Consider the following 17307-nt stretch of genomic DNA (forward strand, 5'->3'; position numbering starts at 1 on the left):
TGGAATGTGCCACAGCCTGATAGGCATGAAGCAATCTGTAGAGAGGCAGGGAGGAGCTCTACTCCCCAGTCAGAGGCCTGACAGTGCAAGGACTACGGGTCCTGAGGGCTGGGCTGCCCCTCCCATCCTCCCTGGGCCTGCTGCCTCAGCCAGGATATCAAAGACTGCATTGTGCATTGAGCGGGACTTGGTCCCTCGTGTGCCAGGGAGGAGGCGGGAGGAGGGACACCGCTGGGAGGCTGTCCCCTCCCAGTGCTCCTCTGGCTGGTATTCCCAGGGGCCTTGGCCCGGGGAGGATGGTGCACACATGGGTGGCTGCTTCTGCATCCCTTGGGAGCCGAGTCTGTCCTGGGGGCCAGGTGAGTTTCCTGGGGTGCCCCTGCCTGTGGCTTCGCTGAGGTGGTGGGTCCAGTGAAGGCTTATGGATCTGCTGGGTTGGGGGAGCTACTCTTCTAAAGATGGGGAGACGGTTGTACTTTCTGGCTTCTTCTTCTCCCTTCCTCACTTAGTATTTGTCATTCTGGCTTTGTGAAAAGGGAGTGAAGCCTGGGAAGCATCTACGTTTCCTGAAGAAAGAGGCTTTGAGCTTGCTCTAGGAGGAGGAGAGAGTGCTGCTTTTGGCTGCCATTCCCAGGGTGTGACTAAGCCCTTCCTTCCTTTCTTCCCAAGATTCCCTAGTTCAGGAAGAAAGCTCAGGCAGTTAGTTCCTCTGGGGCCCAGGAGTGGTCATAAACTTGGCCTAAGCCACTCAACCCTATTTTTGTCCGGGTTAATGTTACTGGAGAAAAACAGGCAGTTTCCTGCCTCCTACCTGTTATAGTGTGATTTTTTCTTTCTTTTTTTTTTTTTTTTTGTATGTCAAATTGAGGTCACAGAGTTGTTGCTCTAAGAATTGTCAAGTCATCTGAGACTTGACACAGGGTGACCAGCCTTGCCGGTTTCACTGGGACCCAGGGCTTTCCCAGGATGCATTCAGTGCTAAAACTGGGACAGTCCCAGGCAAACTGGGGTTGTTGGTCACCTTAATGCAAGCTCCTCGCTTCTTTTCACAGCAAGACCAAGGTGAGGCCCTGTGGTCTCGTGTATGGCATTTATTAGGATGAGTGGTGGCTTTGGAGGAGGACTTGCTTGGGAGACAGAAGAGCATTACACCAAGAAATCATTCCTAACCCTTGTTAGGATTCCGTATCTTCCTGGAGCACTGCCATGTTTCCTTGGAGGGGGAGCCCAGGAGAACCTCTAGCTAAGGCCTTCTACTCTCTGAGAGATGACTTCCCCCTGTAGTCTTGTGACCTGGGCTCGACAACATGGAAGGCACTAGAGGTTCCTAAAGCGAATCTGAAGCAGCCACGTTCTGCTTCCTCTGCTTGAAGTCTAGGCACCTTGGTAACTCCAGCAGGGAAAGGCTCCCAGACTAAGCAACGCTAGACTTTATAAGCAAGCAAATGCCCTTGGCACAAAGGCATGACCTTCAGCTAGGAAACAAATCTGGAAGAAAGATTCTCCAGATTTCTAAGATGTATATACTTTTCAGACCCTACCCCTAAATCCTGTTGTCATTGCACCCCATGGGAGCAGACGTTGCATGGGAGCTGTGGGAACATGAAGAACCACCGGCCTGTAAGGCAGGGACCTGGGTTCTAGATCTGACTCAGTCTACTTCCTTTTAGGCAGGCATCCTCACAGTTAATCACCTGACCTTTGAGGCCAGAGTGTCTGGATTTGATCTTAGTTCTTTGATTTGGCTTGACCAATTTATTTAACCTTTCTGTGTTTCAGTTTCCTCACCTGTAGATTTTATGATATAATTATGCCTTCCTCACAGGGTTGTAGTAGGGATTAAGTTTACATGTGAAACAGTTAAAACAACCTGGTACACAATTAAGCACAATAAATAAAACAAGGCACATTAATCACATCTCTATGACTCTGGCATATCATGCTCTCTCTCTAGGCCTCCCTTTTCTCATCTATAAAATGAGGGGGTTAACTCTGCCTGTGAAGGTATCTTAGGGAGCTCTGCTCCTAGTCTCTGACACCCAGCTTCAGCTGGAGCAGCTCTGCTCCTGTTTGACATCCTGTTGTTCAACCCAAAATTTCATGTAAAAGAATTCTGCAGCTCAAAACCAACCAACCAACATTGAAGAAAACATCCTCAAAGTTCTTATAATACTATCATTCAATTATCTTATTGTTTCACCAGATTTTTGCCGCCGAATCGATTGGCATCCTGGATTCACTTTTTCACCAGGAGTCAGCCTGATATTTATTTCTACTGAGGCTTTTCATGCCATCTCCCTAAACTGTTTTCTGTACTTGTCAGGGGATTTCCCTAGGGAGGATGATATGGTGTTATAGGTCTGAGGCCAGTTGTTGTAAACATCCCCTTCTAGGTTCCCCCTATTTATCCTAGAGAAATGGAACAAAGTATGAGACACATGCTGGAGTGACCTAATAGTGTGTGACTTCGGGCAAGTCTCATATTCTTCGAACCTCAGTTTTCCTGTCTGTAAAATGAATCTAATGATAGTATCTATCACACGGAGCTTTCGTGAAGATTAAATCAGATAATTCATCTCATGGATTTAGCACAGTGTCTGGCTTCTGATAAACCCTCAGTAATTGTGGGCTGTTTTATTGTTAGCTAATAGGGACCACGCCCACATTCCTTCTTCCTATTCCTTACTCTACTGGAGTAGGAGTCTGTGCTCCTGCTTCTTTGGCTGCTTCAGTCATTGTGTCTGTTTCAGTGGGAGTAAACAGTGAGGACCAACAGTCCTCAAGGGTTAGGGAGGCAGGAAAGAAGAAGGCTTGACAGTACTAAGCCCCAGACAGCTGCCCAGCTGGTTTGCCTTGGTGTGACACAATGACAAACATTGTCCCCGACACCCCCCAGGTGTGCTGCATTCTCACACATGGACTCTGCCTGCAGCATCTGTTTCCGTGATGTTTCTTACTTACTCACATAAATCTCCTGACTGCATGTGGGCAGGTATAACTAGAAATAACTGCCATTATTTCTGGCTTCTGGACCCCTGGAAATTCTTGCCACTGTTAAACTACAGTTGCTCACTTAGGATCACAGAGCAAGTCATGTCAAGATTTGTTGGTCTAAAAGCTTCTAGCACTGCCCCTTTATCTTTCAACACTATCTTGAAGACATCTGGCAGACTTACACCCTTAAACAGAGGATGTGGGAGAGATACATTTGCCTACATTGATCGCTGTTGTTTGTAACTTTCCTTTCAACCTTTTTGGTAAATACAAATCATCGGTAAAATTATAGGAGATGGGGGGGTGAATGCTGACAATAGCAAACCATGCTTCACATTTGAGCTTTAAAAAGCTCGTGAGGTGCTTTGAACATACTGATAATAGAGACTATGAGAACAATATGCAAATTTCTACTTTTTGTCATATTAGCTTCAGAACTTCTTTCTTTCTTTTACTTTTTGAAAAAAATAAAAGATTACAGATACAATTAGGGTCCCCTGGTAGTTCTTCCCAATCTCACTACCTACTCTCCCTCCGCCAAATTAATCACATTCATGAATTCAGTGGTTTTGTGCTTTTATTACATATTTGTGTACTCGTATCATTGCAAAGAATTTATTTTGAAGATTTTTAAACTTAAAATGATATCATTATGCAAACTGCTTTTATTTTTTTGCTCAACATTATGATCTAAGATATATTCATGTAGATAAATGTAGCTGTAATTCTAATTTGGTATTTGTTCCAACAGGACAGTGTGGGTTTACATCATAAAAATTGCTGGTTGTATGCTTGTCAGGTCAAAGGAAAAAAATGTGGGTGGAGAAGAAAAGAATGCAGGGAAATGTTTACTGTTTAGTTATCTTCTTAAAGTTGGGAGTGGTGGTGGATGGGTGGGATCAAGGAGAGACTGAGAGAGGAGAAATAGGAGTGAATTCTCATTTCCAGCAAGTTTCTGTGAGTGAAATATTTCCCAAGTTGGAAACCATAGATCTCAGCATTCTGAGGTTGGGTTTATGTAGTGGAACTGGCAAGGTCTGCACCCAATGATCTGGATGGCCTCTGACTCTATTGCTGACTTGCTGTGTGACCCCGGTAAAATCATAACTCCTCTCTGGGGCCTTAGTTTCTCAACAGTAAAATTAAGAGTGGAGCTCAATGGTCTTTTATTCCCTTCAAATATTCGTTTTCTGTAATTATTGCCTCTCCTCATCTTTATCTCTCATATTTAAAATGTCAAGATGCCTTCCCTTTTCTAACTTTAAAATATAGTGTCATTCACTTTATTCCCTGACTTCTCATTTGCCAAGATCACAGTCCATATTCTCACACTCACACCCGTGGACTGCCATACAATTTTTCAGCTATCCTCCTTGCTTCACCTCCTTGCCTCTCTCTGTCCTTCCTGTGCTATCCCAGGTAGAATTTCCACTTTTGTTTTGCCACACCTATGCGCAGGAATGTTTCATAGCTCCATATTGCTTGCTATTTCCAATCTAAATTCCTCTGCCTTCCTTAAAATGCTCTCCCTATCCTGACTCTACCATATTTATCAATTTTAGCCCCATGACCACTCACCTCTCCAGTATGTCCTCTGTCAGCTCATGTGCACGCAAAGTTCATTCACCCCTATCCTGCTGAGCTCTTTACCAGTAATCCTGCTTTTCTACCACCTATATGAATCGACCAACAAAATAAAGAGGAAGCCATAGACTGGGAGATAATATTTGTAAACCACATATCTGACACTTGTATCCAGAATATTTTTTAAAAATCTTATAACTCAGTAATGAGAAGGTAAACAACCCAATTAAAATGTACAGACACTTTCATTCAGAAAATACAGGGATGGAAAATAAGCATGTGAAAAAATATTCAACATCATTAGTTATTAGGGAAGTATAAATTGAAACAATGAGATAAAACTGCAAACCTACTAGAATGGCTACACTTAAGAAGACTGATACTATCAAGTGCTGATGTGAATGTGGAGCAACAGGAACTTTCACACATTGCTGATGAAAATGCAAAATGGTACAGCCATTTTGGAAAGCAGTTTGGCAGGTTTTCTTTTTTTCTGTGCCAAAGTCAATTTTATTTTATTTTTTTGTTATCTTTATTCGAGCATAATTACTTTACAATGTTGTCTTAGTTTCTGTTGTATAACAAAGTGAATCAGCTATATGTATACATATATCCCCATATCCCCTCCCTCTTGCATCTCCCTCCCACCCTCCCTATCCCACCCCTTTAGGTGGTCACAAAGCAATGAGCTGATCTCACTGTGCTATGCAGCTTCTTCCCACTAGCTATCTATTTTCCATTTGGTAGTGTGTATATGTCAATGCTACTCTCTCATTTTGTCCCAGCTTACTCTTCTTCCCCCCTGTGTCCTCAAGTCCATTCTCTACATCTGTGTCTTTATTCCTGTCCTGCCCCTAGGCTCATCAAAACCATTTTTTTTTTTTAGATTCCATATATATGTGTTAGCATACGGTATTTGTTTTTCTCTTTCTGAGTTACTTCACTCTGTATGCCAGACTTCATCCACCTCACTACAAATAACTCAATTTTGTTTCTTTTTATGGCTGAGTAATATTCCATTGTATATATGTGCCACATCTTCTTTATCCATTCGTCTGTCGATGGACACTTAGGTTGGTTTCATGTCCTGGCTATTGTAAATAGTGCTGTAATGAACATTGTGGTACATGTCTCTTTTTGAATTATGGTTTTCTCAGGGTACATGCCCAGTAGTGGGGTTGCTGGGTCATATGGTAGTTCAATTTTTAGTTTTTTAAGGAACCTCTTTACTGTTCTCCATAGTGGCTCTATCAATTTACATTCCCACCAACGGTGCAAGAGGGTTCCCTTTTCTCCACACCCTCTCCAGCATTCATTGTTTGTAGATTTTTTGATGATGGCCATTCTGACTGGTGTGAGGTGATATCTCATTGTGGTTTTGATTTGCATTTCTCTAATGATTAGTGATGTTGAGCATCCTTTCATGTGTTTGTTGGCAATCTGTATGTCTTCTTTGGAGAAAGGTCTATTTAGGTCTAGTTTGGCAGTTTTTAAATAAACCTCTGTGTTTTTTGAATTGAGTGTTAGTAACTTTCTCTAACCAATAATAATAATAAAAATAAAACTAGCTTCCAGAAAGTAATTTATTGATTCATAAATAAAAAGTTCAGGGGTTGTTTGTTTCAGGTATGTCTGGGTCAAAATATTCAAGTGATATTATCTGGAAGTTATCTTTCCTAAGCTCTGTTTGTACTGGGTTGGCCTCAACCTCAGGCAAACTTTCTCCCTGTAGTGGGCCCCATAGCTCCAGACTGTCATATTCACAGCTTCAAGTGCAGTGGAAAGGAATCTTTTCCTGAAGAGGTCTAAGGAGAGTCCTAGGACCAGTTCTCACTGGCTTAACTTTGGTCACCTGGCCAAGGTACAGCATAACTTGACTGGCTTACGCTTGAGTCACGTGTCCACTTTTGGAGCTAGGGATGGAGTCAGCCCCATCTGAATGACATAGACTAGGTTTACATGGGTCACATCGCTAATGAGGAAGCCAGGGATTTAGTCCAGAACTACCTGATTGCAGATTTTTTTCCTAGCCACTTCTCTACCTGCCTCCATTTTTAGAAAACAAAGCATGTCCATTACAGAATATTTGGAAAGTAGACAAAAGTATAGAAAAAATGGTTAAAAGTGACCCAGCGATATCTATCATGGGCCTTTTGGTTTATTTCCTTTGTCATTTTAAAAAAATCATATATTTTTCCTAAAGTACTTTATTCTATATGATAGGTTTTTTTTCCAGTTTTATTGAGATGTAACTGACGTTCAGCACTGTATAAATTTAAGGTGTACAGCATGATGATTTGAACTACATACATCAAGAAGTGATTACCACAGTAACTTTAGTGGACATCCATCATTTCCTACAAATATAAAATTAAAGAAAAGGAAAAAAATTTTTCCTTGTGATTTGGGCCCTCTCTCTTTTTTTCTTGATGAATCTGGCTGAAGGTTTATCAATTTTGTTTATTTTTTTAAAGAACAAGCTCTTAGGTTATTGTTTTTTCAGTTTCTATTTCATTCATTTCTGCTTTGATCTTTATGATTTCTTTCCTTCTACTAATTTTGGGTTGTGTTTGCTCTTCTTTTTCTAGTTCCTTTAGGTATAAGGCTAGGTTGTTTGTGATTTTTCTTGTTTCTCAAGGTAGGCTTGTATTGCTATAAACTTGCCTCCTAGAACTGCTTTAGCTGTGTCCCATAGATTTTGGATCATTGTGCGTTAGTTTTCATTTGTCTCCAGATATTTTTTGATTTCTTCAGTGATCACTGGTTGTTTAGTAGCATATTGTTTAGCCTCCATGTGTTTGTGCTCTTTGCAGTTTTTTCTTTCAGTTTTTTCTTTCTTGTAGTTGATTTCTAGTCTTACAGTGTTGTGGTCAGAGAAGATGCTTGATAGAATTTCAATTTTCATAAATTTCCCGAGAATTGTTTTGTGGCCTAGCATGTGATCTATCCTAGAGAATGTTCCATGTGTACTTGAAAAGAATGTGTATTCTGCTGATTTTGGATGGACTCTTCTATATAAACCTATTAAGTTCATCTGGTCTAATGTGTCATTTAAGCCCAGTATTCTGTACTGATTTTGTCTAGATGATTTGTCTATTATTGATATAAGTGGGGTGTCAAAGTCCCCTAGTAATATTGGGTTACTGTCAATTTCTCCTTTTACATCTGTTAATACTTGCTTTATGTATTTAGGTGCTCCACTGTCAGATGCATATATATTTAAAATTTTTATATCTCTTGTTGGATTGATCCCTTGATAATTATGTAGTGCCTTTCTTTGTCTCTTGTTACTGTCTTTGTTTTTTAAAGTCTATTTTGTCTGATATAAGTTTTGCTACTGCAGCTTCTTTTTCATTTCCATTTGTATGGAATATCTTTTTCCATTCCCTCACTTTCAGTCTGTATGTGTTTTTAGATCTGAAGTGAATCTCCTGTAGGCAGCATATATGTATGGGTCTTGTTTTTGTATCCATTCAGCCACTCTATGTCTTTCGATTGGAGCATTCAGTCTATTTACATTTAAAGTAGTTATTGATAGGTAAACTTATTGCCATTTTGGTAATTGTTTTTGGAGTTCTTTTTTGTTTCTTTCTTTTTCTTTTGTTCCTTTCTCTTGTGATTTGATGACTATCTTTAGTGCTATGTTTGTGTTTGTATCTCTTTTTTGTTTGTGTATCTACTGTAGATTTTTGGTTTATGGTTACCATGAGGCATTTATACACACACACACACACACACACACACACACATAACTTTTGTACTGTGTATTCTTTACTTATTGTGGCTACAGATGATTTTACTACTTTTTTCTTTTAACCTTCCTACTAGCTTTATATGTAGTTGAGTTACTACTTTTACTGCATGTTTGCCTTTACTAATGAGCTTTTTTCTTTCGTAATTTTCATGTTTCTAGTTGTGGCCTTTTCTTGTTTGCTTGGAGAAGTCCCTTTAAAATTTCTTGTAAAGCTTGGTGGTACTGAACTCTTTTAGCTTCTGTCTGTAAAACTTTTGATCTCTCCATCAAATCTGAATGAAAGCCTTTCCAGGTTGAGTATTCTTGGTTGCAGGTTTTTCCTTTTCATCACTTTAAATGTATTGTGCCAGTCCCTTCTGACCTGCAGAGTTTCTGCTGAAAAGTCAGTTGATAGTCTTATGGGACTTTCCTTATACGTAATTTGTTGTTTTTCTCTTGCCCTTTTAATATATTCTCCCTTTATCTGTAATTTCCAACATTTTAATTACAATGTGTCTTCGTGTGGTTCTCTTTGGGTTGATTCTGTTTGGGACTCTCTGTGATTCCTGGACCTAGATGTCTGTTTGCTTTCCCAGGTTAAAAAGGTTTCAGCTATTATGTTCCCTGCTCCCTTCTCTCTCTCTTCTCCTTCTGGGACCCCTTTAATGTGAATGTTAGTATGCTTGATGTTGTCCTAGAGGTCTCTTAAACTGTCTTCATTAATTTTCATTCCTTTTTCTTTTTGTTTTCAGCTTGAGTGATTTCCACTACTCTGCCTTCCAGCTCACTGATCTCTTCCTCTGTGTCATATAATCCACTGTTGATTCCTTCTAGTGTATTTTTTTATATCAGTTGTTGTATTCTTCATCTCTGTTTGGTTCTTTATATTTTCTAACTCTTCGTTAAAAACTTCTAACTTCTCACTCTGTTCATCCAATTTTCTCCTGAGTTCTTGAACATCTTTATGATCCTTACCTTGAACACTTTATTAGTAGATTGCTTATCTCCACTTCACTTAGTTCTTCTTCTGGAGTTTTATCTTGTTCCTTCATTTGGAATATATTCTTCTGTTGCCTCATTTTGCCTAATTTGTTTTCTTTTTTAATTCTATGCAGGGCTTCCCTGGTGGCGCAGTGGTTGAGAGTCCACCTGCCGATGCAGGGGACATGGGTTCGTGCTCTGGTCTGGAAAGATCCCACATGCCGCGGAGTGGCTGGGCTTGTGAGCCATGGCCACTGAGCCTGTGCGTCCGGAGCCTGTGCGAGAGGCCACAACAGTGAAAGGCCCACATACCGCAAAAAAAAAAAAAAAAAAAATTCTGTGCATTTGATAGGTTAACGACATTTCCCAACCTTGGAGTAGTGGCCTTCTGTAGGAGATGTCCTATGTGTCCCAGCAGTGCACTCCTCTCTGGTCACCAGAGCTATATGATCTAGGGGTGCCCCCTATGTGGGTTGCATGGGTCCTTCTGTTGTGGCAGGCTGACTACTGGGGTAGTCTGGTAGGTATGGCCGGTCCCCAGTCTGGTTGGTTGCCAGGTCACTGGTAGGTATGGCTGGGTAATCTGAGGCAGCTGGCTGTGGAGCCCCAGCACCGCTGGGACTAGTGCTGGGGCTAGTGCTAGTGGGTGGAGCTGGGTTCTGAGTGGGTGATTGCAGGGTCAGGGGTCCTGGATCTATTGTTAGCCTGCTGTTGAGCAGGGTTGGTTCCTTACATTGCTGACTGCAGGATCTGGGGTGTCCCTAAGCTAGTGTTGGCCTACTGGTGAGAAGTGCTCAGTCCTCTGATGGCTGGCTGAGGGGGCCAAGGTGTTTCAGAGCAGGTGTCAGCCTGCTAGATGGTGGGGCCATGGCCTGGAGGGTCCCAGTGCTGGTGTTGACCTTCTGGTGGATGAGGCCAGATCCCAGGGCAGCTGTCTGTGGGGCCCAAGTTGTCCCAGAGCTGATGCTGGCCTGCTGATGGGCAAGGCTGGGTCCCATGGGGTCCTGGGCCTGGTGCTGACCTGCTAGTGGGTGGGCTGGGTCCTGACATGGCAGGCTGCAGGGCTATAGTGGTGCTGTGGTTGATGTCTGCCAGGTGGTGGGTATGGTCAGAGCCCAGGGGATCCCAGGGCTGGTACTTGCCCATGGGTTGGTAAGGCTGGGTCCTGGGGCTAGTGCTGGACCACTGGTGGGCAGAGCTGGGTCCTAGGGTCTCTGGCTGCAGGGCCTGGGGATCCTGTAGCTGGAGTCAGCCCTGTGGTAGACAGGGCCAGGTCCTGGGGTGGCTATGAGCTCAGGGGGTCTTAAGGCAGCCAGCCTGCCAGTGGGTGGGGCTGTGTCCTTGCCTGGCCTGTTGCATGGCCTGAAACATCACAGTACTGGTACTGACAGGCTGCTGGTGGGGCCAGGTCCAGCACTAATAAGCTAGAGGGAAATTCCAAAATGGTGCTTGCCAGTACCAGGGTCCTCATGACAGAACAAGATTCCAAAAATGTCTGTCCCCATTGTCCATGTCCCCATGGTGAGTTCCAGTTGCCTCCTACCTCTCCAGGAGGCTCTCCAAGATAATCAGGTAGGTCTGACTCAGGCTCCTTTCAAGCGGTAGCCTCTTTCCTGGGTCCCAGAGAATGTGAGATTTTGTGTGTGCCCTTTAAGAGTGAGCCTCTATTTCCTTCAGCCCTCTGGGACTCCTGAAAATAAGCCCCACTGGCCTTCAAAGCCAAATGTTCTGGGCGTTTGCTTTCTGGTGCAGGACCCCTGGGCTGGGGAGTCCAGTGTGAGCTTGGACCCCTTACTCCTTGGGAAGAACCTCTGCAATTGTAATTATCCTCCTGTTTGTGGGTTGCCCACCTTGGGGTATGGAACTTGACGAGACCATGCCTCTGCTCCTCCTACCTGTCTTACTGTGTCTTGTTTCTTCTTTATATCTTTAGTTGTAGATTTTTTTGCTAGTCTTCTGGTCTTTCTCATCAGTAGCTGCTCTGGAAATAGTTGTAATTTTGGTGTGCCTATGAGAGGAGGTGAGCTCAGGGTCTTCCTACTCAACCATCTTGGCCACTCCCTGATATGATAGTTTCTTGTTGTGGTCTCTGGTTCTTTTTCAAGGCCCAGCTCAAGTTGTGGTCTCTGGTTCTTTTTCAAGGCCCAGTAACTCAAGAAGAGTTACTGACTGGAGGAGAGGGAGGAGGTGGGAGATGGTAGAGCTGAAGGATCATCATCAATAGGAGACAGAGGGCAAGCTGCAATTTTACTCACACCTGACGTTGATGGCACAGCTTCTGGTTCCTTGCTGGGTTCAATCCTATCTACCCTCTTGAAAAAATGACCCAGTGATGTCTGGGTAGTAGCTCTTCCTTTCTCATCCTAGACAACATGGTACCACTGGATTGCATTCTAAACAGGTGCTGCAACCTTCGTGTACTGTTCTACGTTCGGGTCCTGTGCCTCAAAAACTAACAGTGCCTCCTCAAATAAAGAAAAGCCCCTTGCCATTTCCTGCATTGTGAAACTCTTTGGTTCTTCAGTTACTTCTTCTTCCTCTTGTCTCTCTTCGTACTTTCTCTGGGCACGTTCGCATCTTTGAGAGTTCACAACTTGAAGGTTCATATGTAGGGCACTTACCGTATTCCAATCTATCCATTACTTCTTTTGTGGGTAGTACTTTTTCCATTCTGTTTAGGAAATTGCTGGCTACCCCAAGTCATGCAGATACTCTTCTAACTTTTACTCCGAATTTTTTTTGGTACAGGTATCTTTTAAAAAACAAGCAACTAAATAATTCTGATGCAGACTATCCACAAATCACATTCTGCAAAACTGCGATTTTCTGCTCTAAACCTCATGTGTCCTTTAAGAGCTGTGCGCCCTACCCTCTCCCCCAAACCAGGGTCACCATCATGAACTTCCTTCTTCAAGGTAGGCTCATGCCACAGGCCGTCATGGTCCTCAGGCCATTGTCTCTTCTCATGGAGCCTTACAACAGGGACAGACTCACAAAGTTTGCCAGGGCTGGGTATAAATACGTGAGCTGTAAGTTTGGGGACCGTGATAGCCAGAGGACAAATGCCCCATAGTGGTGGCAGTGACTGCTCAGTCCCAGCTGACTGTTGCCAGATAATCATGAGGGTCCCAGACCATAGTTCTTCCAGTTTTCAAAGCAAAGCCAAGCATCTGGATTATGTAAAACATCCTGATTTCTAAATGATGTAGAGCAATTTAAACCTTAAAAATTCACTGTGCGGTAGCAGAAACTAACACACCATTGTAAAGCAATTATACTCCAATAAAGATGTTAAAAAAAAACCCAAAAAAACCCCCAATAGCTTGTTAAAATAATTCTTAAATTCCTTTAGCCTCTCCCAATATTTTAGTTACTTGTCCTCAGTTGCTCGTGTTTGCTCAACTTAGTATAAAATCCTTTAGGTTTTTCCCCTTCTTTAGATCTTCATTTCCTCATGTGGACTTTCACATTATATAAAACGTACGTTAAATAAAATATCTATGTTTTTCTCCAGTTTAAAAAAAAAATTCACTGTTCAGGGGGGAAAAAAGAAAAGAGAAATGTGGGTTTTCTGTGGCCTGTGGCCTCTGGTATAACAGTTTTCAAACTCTGTCCTAGTGTAAGGAAGCAGGCTGCCACTCCAAGTGTGATCCTGGGACCAGCGGGATGGTCACCTGGGAGCACATTAGAAATGAAGAACCTCAGGCTTCCATCTACTGAGGCAGAATCTGCAATTTATCAATAGCCCCAGGTGATTCATACATTCATTAAAGTGTGAAAACTTTACGTAGATGTATGGTTTTTTATTTTTGAATTTTATTTTGTTTATTTTTTTAGACAGCAGGTTCTGATTAGTCATCCATTGTATACACATCAGTGTATACACGTCAATCCCAATCTCCCAATTCATCCCACCAGATGTATGGTTCTTAACACTAGCTTAAATCAGAATCGTTTGGGGAACTTAAGAAAAATACCTGTATCGATGCTAGATGATGTCTAGCTCTTCTCGGCCGGGCCCAAGTCGCGACTGACGAGGGACGGACGTTCATGGCGACCAGGACCGCTCTTCTCGTTCGGCCCCGGCCCCTTGCCTCTCCTCCCTGCCTGCTGGTGGTGTGTGTAAGGCAGAGGTGAGGAATCCCCGCTGGACCTTGGTCTCCCGCCCCCTGCCTCACGGCGGTAGCCGGGCTGACCGGGTCCGCTCACGCAGCCGACACTCTAGCCTCGCCTTCTCGGAGAGTCTCGCGAGGCGTCCCACAGCTCACCACGCGCCCCAGTCGATGCGTGAGCGTCCCGCCTACTCCGTGCAGTGCCGCTGGCTGGCTCCAGGCGTCCCTCAGGTGGCGTCGCTTCCTGTTCTCAGCGAGCCCCTCGGGTCCCCCCTGTAGTGGTGAGTCTGGTGAGCAGCTCTCTTGGGGAGTCCAGGTGATAAGGAAGGCACGCCGGTGTCCCTCGTAGGGGCAGGTGCCTTGTGGGGGTCGTCCTCATATGTGCAGGGGGACTGACTTGGCCGTGTGTTCCCCCTTCGCCGCCGAGGTTGTACGCGGGAGTGTGAGCTATCGTGACCGGCTGGGTGATGCGAAGGGGGGCTCAGACAAGCTCCCTGGTTAGGCAAACGCAGGAGCCCGAGGCTTCGCAGGCGTTGCCCGCCCCTGACCATGAATGCTTATGTTGACCCCATGCTTACCCAACCGCAGACCGCCCCCCACCCCAGCCGAGAACTGGCATCTCCCGAAGTGCGTCCGTGGACCTGATGGGGAGACGTTGGGTGGGAGACTGGGGGACGACGCGCCCTGGGTGGGAAAGCCTTCTCTAGCGATCTGAGAGGGAGCGTTGGGGCGCCGTACCTCCTTGCCGCCGCCCCTCCAAAGCTCACAGTAGCCCCTGCAGCGTGTGTGGGCAGAACCCCTCGCCTTCCGGTGAGTGGTGGGCTGGCCCCGCCGTGAGGCCACGTGCTGCTTTTCAGGGGAGGGGGGAGAAAAAAAGAAAAATACCTATGACTGGGCAGCACTATGAACGATGTAAATCAGCATTTCTGGAGATGAGGCCTAGGCACTGATATTTTTAAGAAGCAACCTGGGGGATTTGAATAGGCAGCCAGGGTTGAGAAGCGCTAATTTAGATCAAGCCCTCACTTATGACTGGGAAATGTGAAATCTCAGAAAATGAATGAATGAAATATCTTGACCAATGTTACCTACCTAATGTATCAGAGAATCTGATTTGTGCAAACTCATATCTCATGATTCCCAAGCCAGAGCCTTTTTGCTATAGTTACTTCTGGTTCCTGGAGGCAGAACCACAAAATGATCCTGCTAGACTGTGGCTCATTACTGCCAGCTTTCTAGCTAAGCTGCCTAACTTTCAGCACTGACCCCTAACAAGATTTGCTAGATGAAGAGCTGTGACCTAATGGGCCTGTCCTTCAGCCCATTCAAGCCAAAATCCATTTCATTCCTTGTTCATTACCCAAAAAAGTGCTAACTGTTCCTGCTATGAAGACATGGAAGATCCTCAGCTCGAGTCTCAAAGTCCCACTGTATAGGCACAGAAGAAGGCAAAGACTTCTGGCAGCAATTTGAGGATTTGGGTTCAGCATTAACCAGCAGGGATTGGATGGAGCGCGATTACTTCATCTCTTATCACTCTTGGGCTGCATCAACAGAAACACAGGTCCAGAATGCAAACATGGTAGGTCTGCTTGAGTTTGATCCACCAACATTTTACAGTTGAAGAAGCTGGATGGATTAGATGAATGACTGACAAATGGTGGTTGAGCCAAGATTCCTAATCCCTATTTCCAGTATCAGGTAATGCTTATAATCTTCTGACCCCATGGTGGAGTCCTTGAGCAGTGTCCTGTTCAAAAGAACAGAGTAACCAACAGTAATGTGTTAAGGATTTGAGTTCTCTTGTTGTATTTTGAGGATACCATGAAGGAGGCCCACATCCCATATCAATACTTGTGAATTTCCCTTTTTTTTTTTTTTTTTTTGCGGTATGCGGGCCTCTCACTGTTGTGGCCTCTCCCGTTGCGGAGCACAGGCTCCGGACGCGCAGGCTCAGCGGCCATGGCTCACGGGCCCAGCCGCTCCGCGGCATGTGAGATCTTCCTGGACCAGGGCACAAACCCGTGTCCCCTGCATGGGCAGGCGGACTCTCAACCACTGCGCCACCAGGGAAGCCCTGAATTTCCCTTTTATTCATTTTTACCTGCTGCCTTGTGCTTTATAGCTGTACTCTTCTTCTCTTTTCAACCCCATGCCATCAAAATAGCCTCCTTCTTAACCTTAGTCTATGCTATGATTTTCTTTCCTCTCCTTTTCACTCCAATTTTACAGCTGCAAAGACAGGAACGCTTTAGAGAGCTGGGGAGGAAAGAAGTCCCATACAGGACTCTGTATAGTGGGCAGACAGAAGGGCAGTCTGGGGACAATCATACATTTCAGGGCCATTACAGCCATGCCCCAGCCACCTCCCTTATGATGCTATTCTCACTTGCTCTGCTCCAGCACTTGTGTTATCCACCTTGCTGTAGTCAGATCTATAATGACCTTGTAGGCTCAGCATATATTGAACATGTTCAGTATACTAGGCCATGGGACTCAGTCTGACCTGTAGGTGGGAAATTTTTTTTTTTTAATAAAGTGGGGACACCCAGGCTGCTATAGGATTGAGATAGTATGCTTTAGTTGAATACTAAATAATTATTAGGCGATGGTGGTAACAATTAGAGTTCTTCTAGGCCACCAGCCCTGGAGAAAAAAATGATCACTTGATAAAAACTTGCAATCCTTGCTTATAGCTTTCTTATACTCTCGCAAATGATCTTTCATTTGATCTCCTCCAGGTAAAGAAACTTCTTCCAAGGATCCAGCCATATCCACTGAGATTATATCCTTATCTGAAAACAAGGAAAAATGTTTCCTGCCACAGAATATGACTCCAGGTATCTAAACCCCAAAGACAAAACCTAGTTAAAAAATATTTTCCATGTAGAATATTACAGTAATCCCCTTATCAGTCCCATCTGCAAACTCCCTCCCTCTGATCCTTTCTAGGCACCACCATCAAATACATCTTTGTAAGCATGACCTTGACTATGATATTCACTTGCTCACAAATCTTCCAGTGCTCTCCATTGCCTGTAAGATTAAGAAAAGCCATCTCAAGCTAACACTCAGAGTTCTTCACAATCTGGCACATATTAGGAGCTCCATACATATTTGCTATATTAAATACAGTATATCATCAAATAGATTTTAAGGTGCTGAAGGGCAGGGGTAATTTTTTGAATAAGTAAGTATTCTACATAGTACCTAACAGAGTTTTTTGTACATAATTGGTGCTCAGGAAATGTTTGGTAAATAAATACATGAATAATTGAATAGGTCCATGGGGGTCATGTTTGTATTCTGTATACTACCAAAACAGAGTTTTGGTAGTATACAGAATACAAACAGAGTTGGTTATACAGAATTGGTTAAATAAATAAGTGAATAAAGGGTTGAGTATGTGGGGTGAGATTGGCTGAGCAGAAGGATGTCTGTCTGAATCTTTCAGAAGGAGAAAAAGATTTTGAAATTAAAATGGAAAAAATCTTTTTCTCAGGACATATCTTTCACAGTGTTCCCCTTAAGAGACTTCAGTGAAGCTGGCAAAGAGAGAACCATCCTCAGAGAGAGAGGGCTGAACCTTGTACTGGAAACTCTGAGGATAAACCTGTAGAAGATACAGTTTCTGTTATCCAGTAACAGGGACCACTTTTGAGGGCAAATCACATGCCAAGCACGTGCTAAGTCATCCCTGCATCTACTTCTCAGCCTCACATGCTCACCTCTAGAAGGTGGCACCATACTCTGCATTTCAAAGGTGGCAAACAGGGACTCAGAGAGGGAGGTGACTTCCCCAGTGCTGCACAGTTAATACGTTATGGGAAAGGCATTCAATCCCTGGTCCTTGTTTGTAACCAGGGTGTTCCGTTGCCTCCCAAACATGTACTTTTATCCAGC

The 17307-nt window shown here is 43.9% G+C and overlaps 1 protein-coding gene across 1 annotated transcript in view; it reads left to right on the forward strand.

The window, feature by feature from the left end:
* The first annotated feature begins 293 nt into the window (after nt 1–293).
* SH3TC2 (SH3 domain and tetratricopeptide repeats 2) overlaps nt 294–17307 on the forward strand; it is a 63449-nt gene continuing 46435 nt past the window's right edge. Inside the window, exons 1-2 of the mRNA XM_060006854.1 lie at nt 294–359; nt 16146–16244. Of these exons, the coding sequence (XP_059862837.1) occupies nt 308–359; nt 16146–16244 (151 nt within the window). The 5' untranslated portion in view covers nt 294–307. The remainder of the gene's footprint in view (nt 360–16145; nt 16245–17307) is intronic.

Source organism: Delphinus delphis, chromosome 3 (assembly GCF_949987515.2).
Source record: "Delphinus delphis chromosome 3, mDelDel1.2, whole genome shotgun sequence".
Taxonomy (NCBI): domain Eukaryota; kingdom Metazoa; phylum Chordata; class Mammalia; order Artiodactyla; family Delphinidae; genus Delphinus; species Delphinus delphis.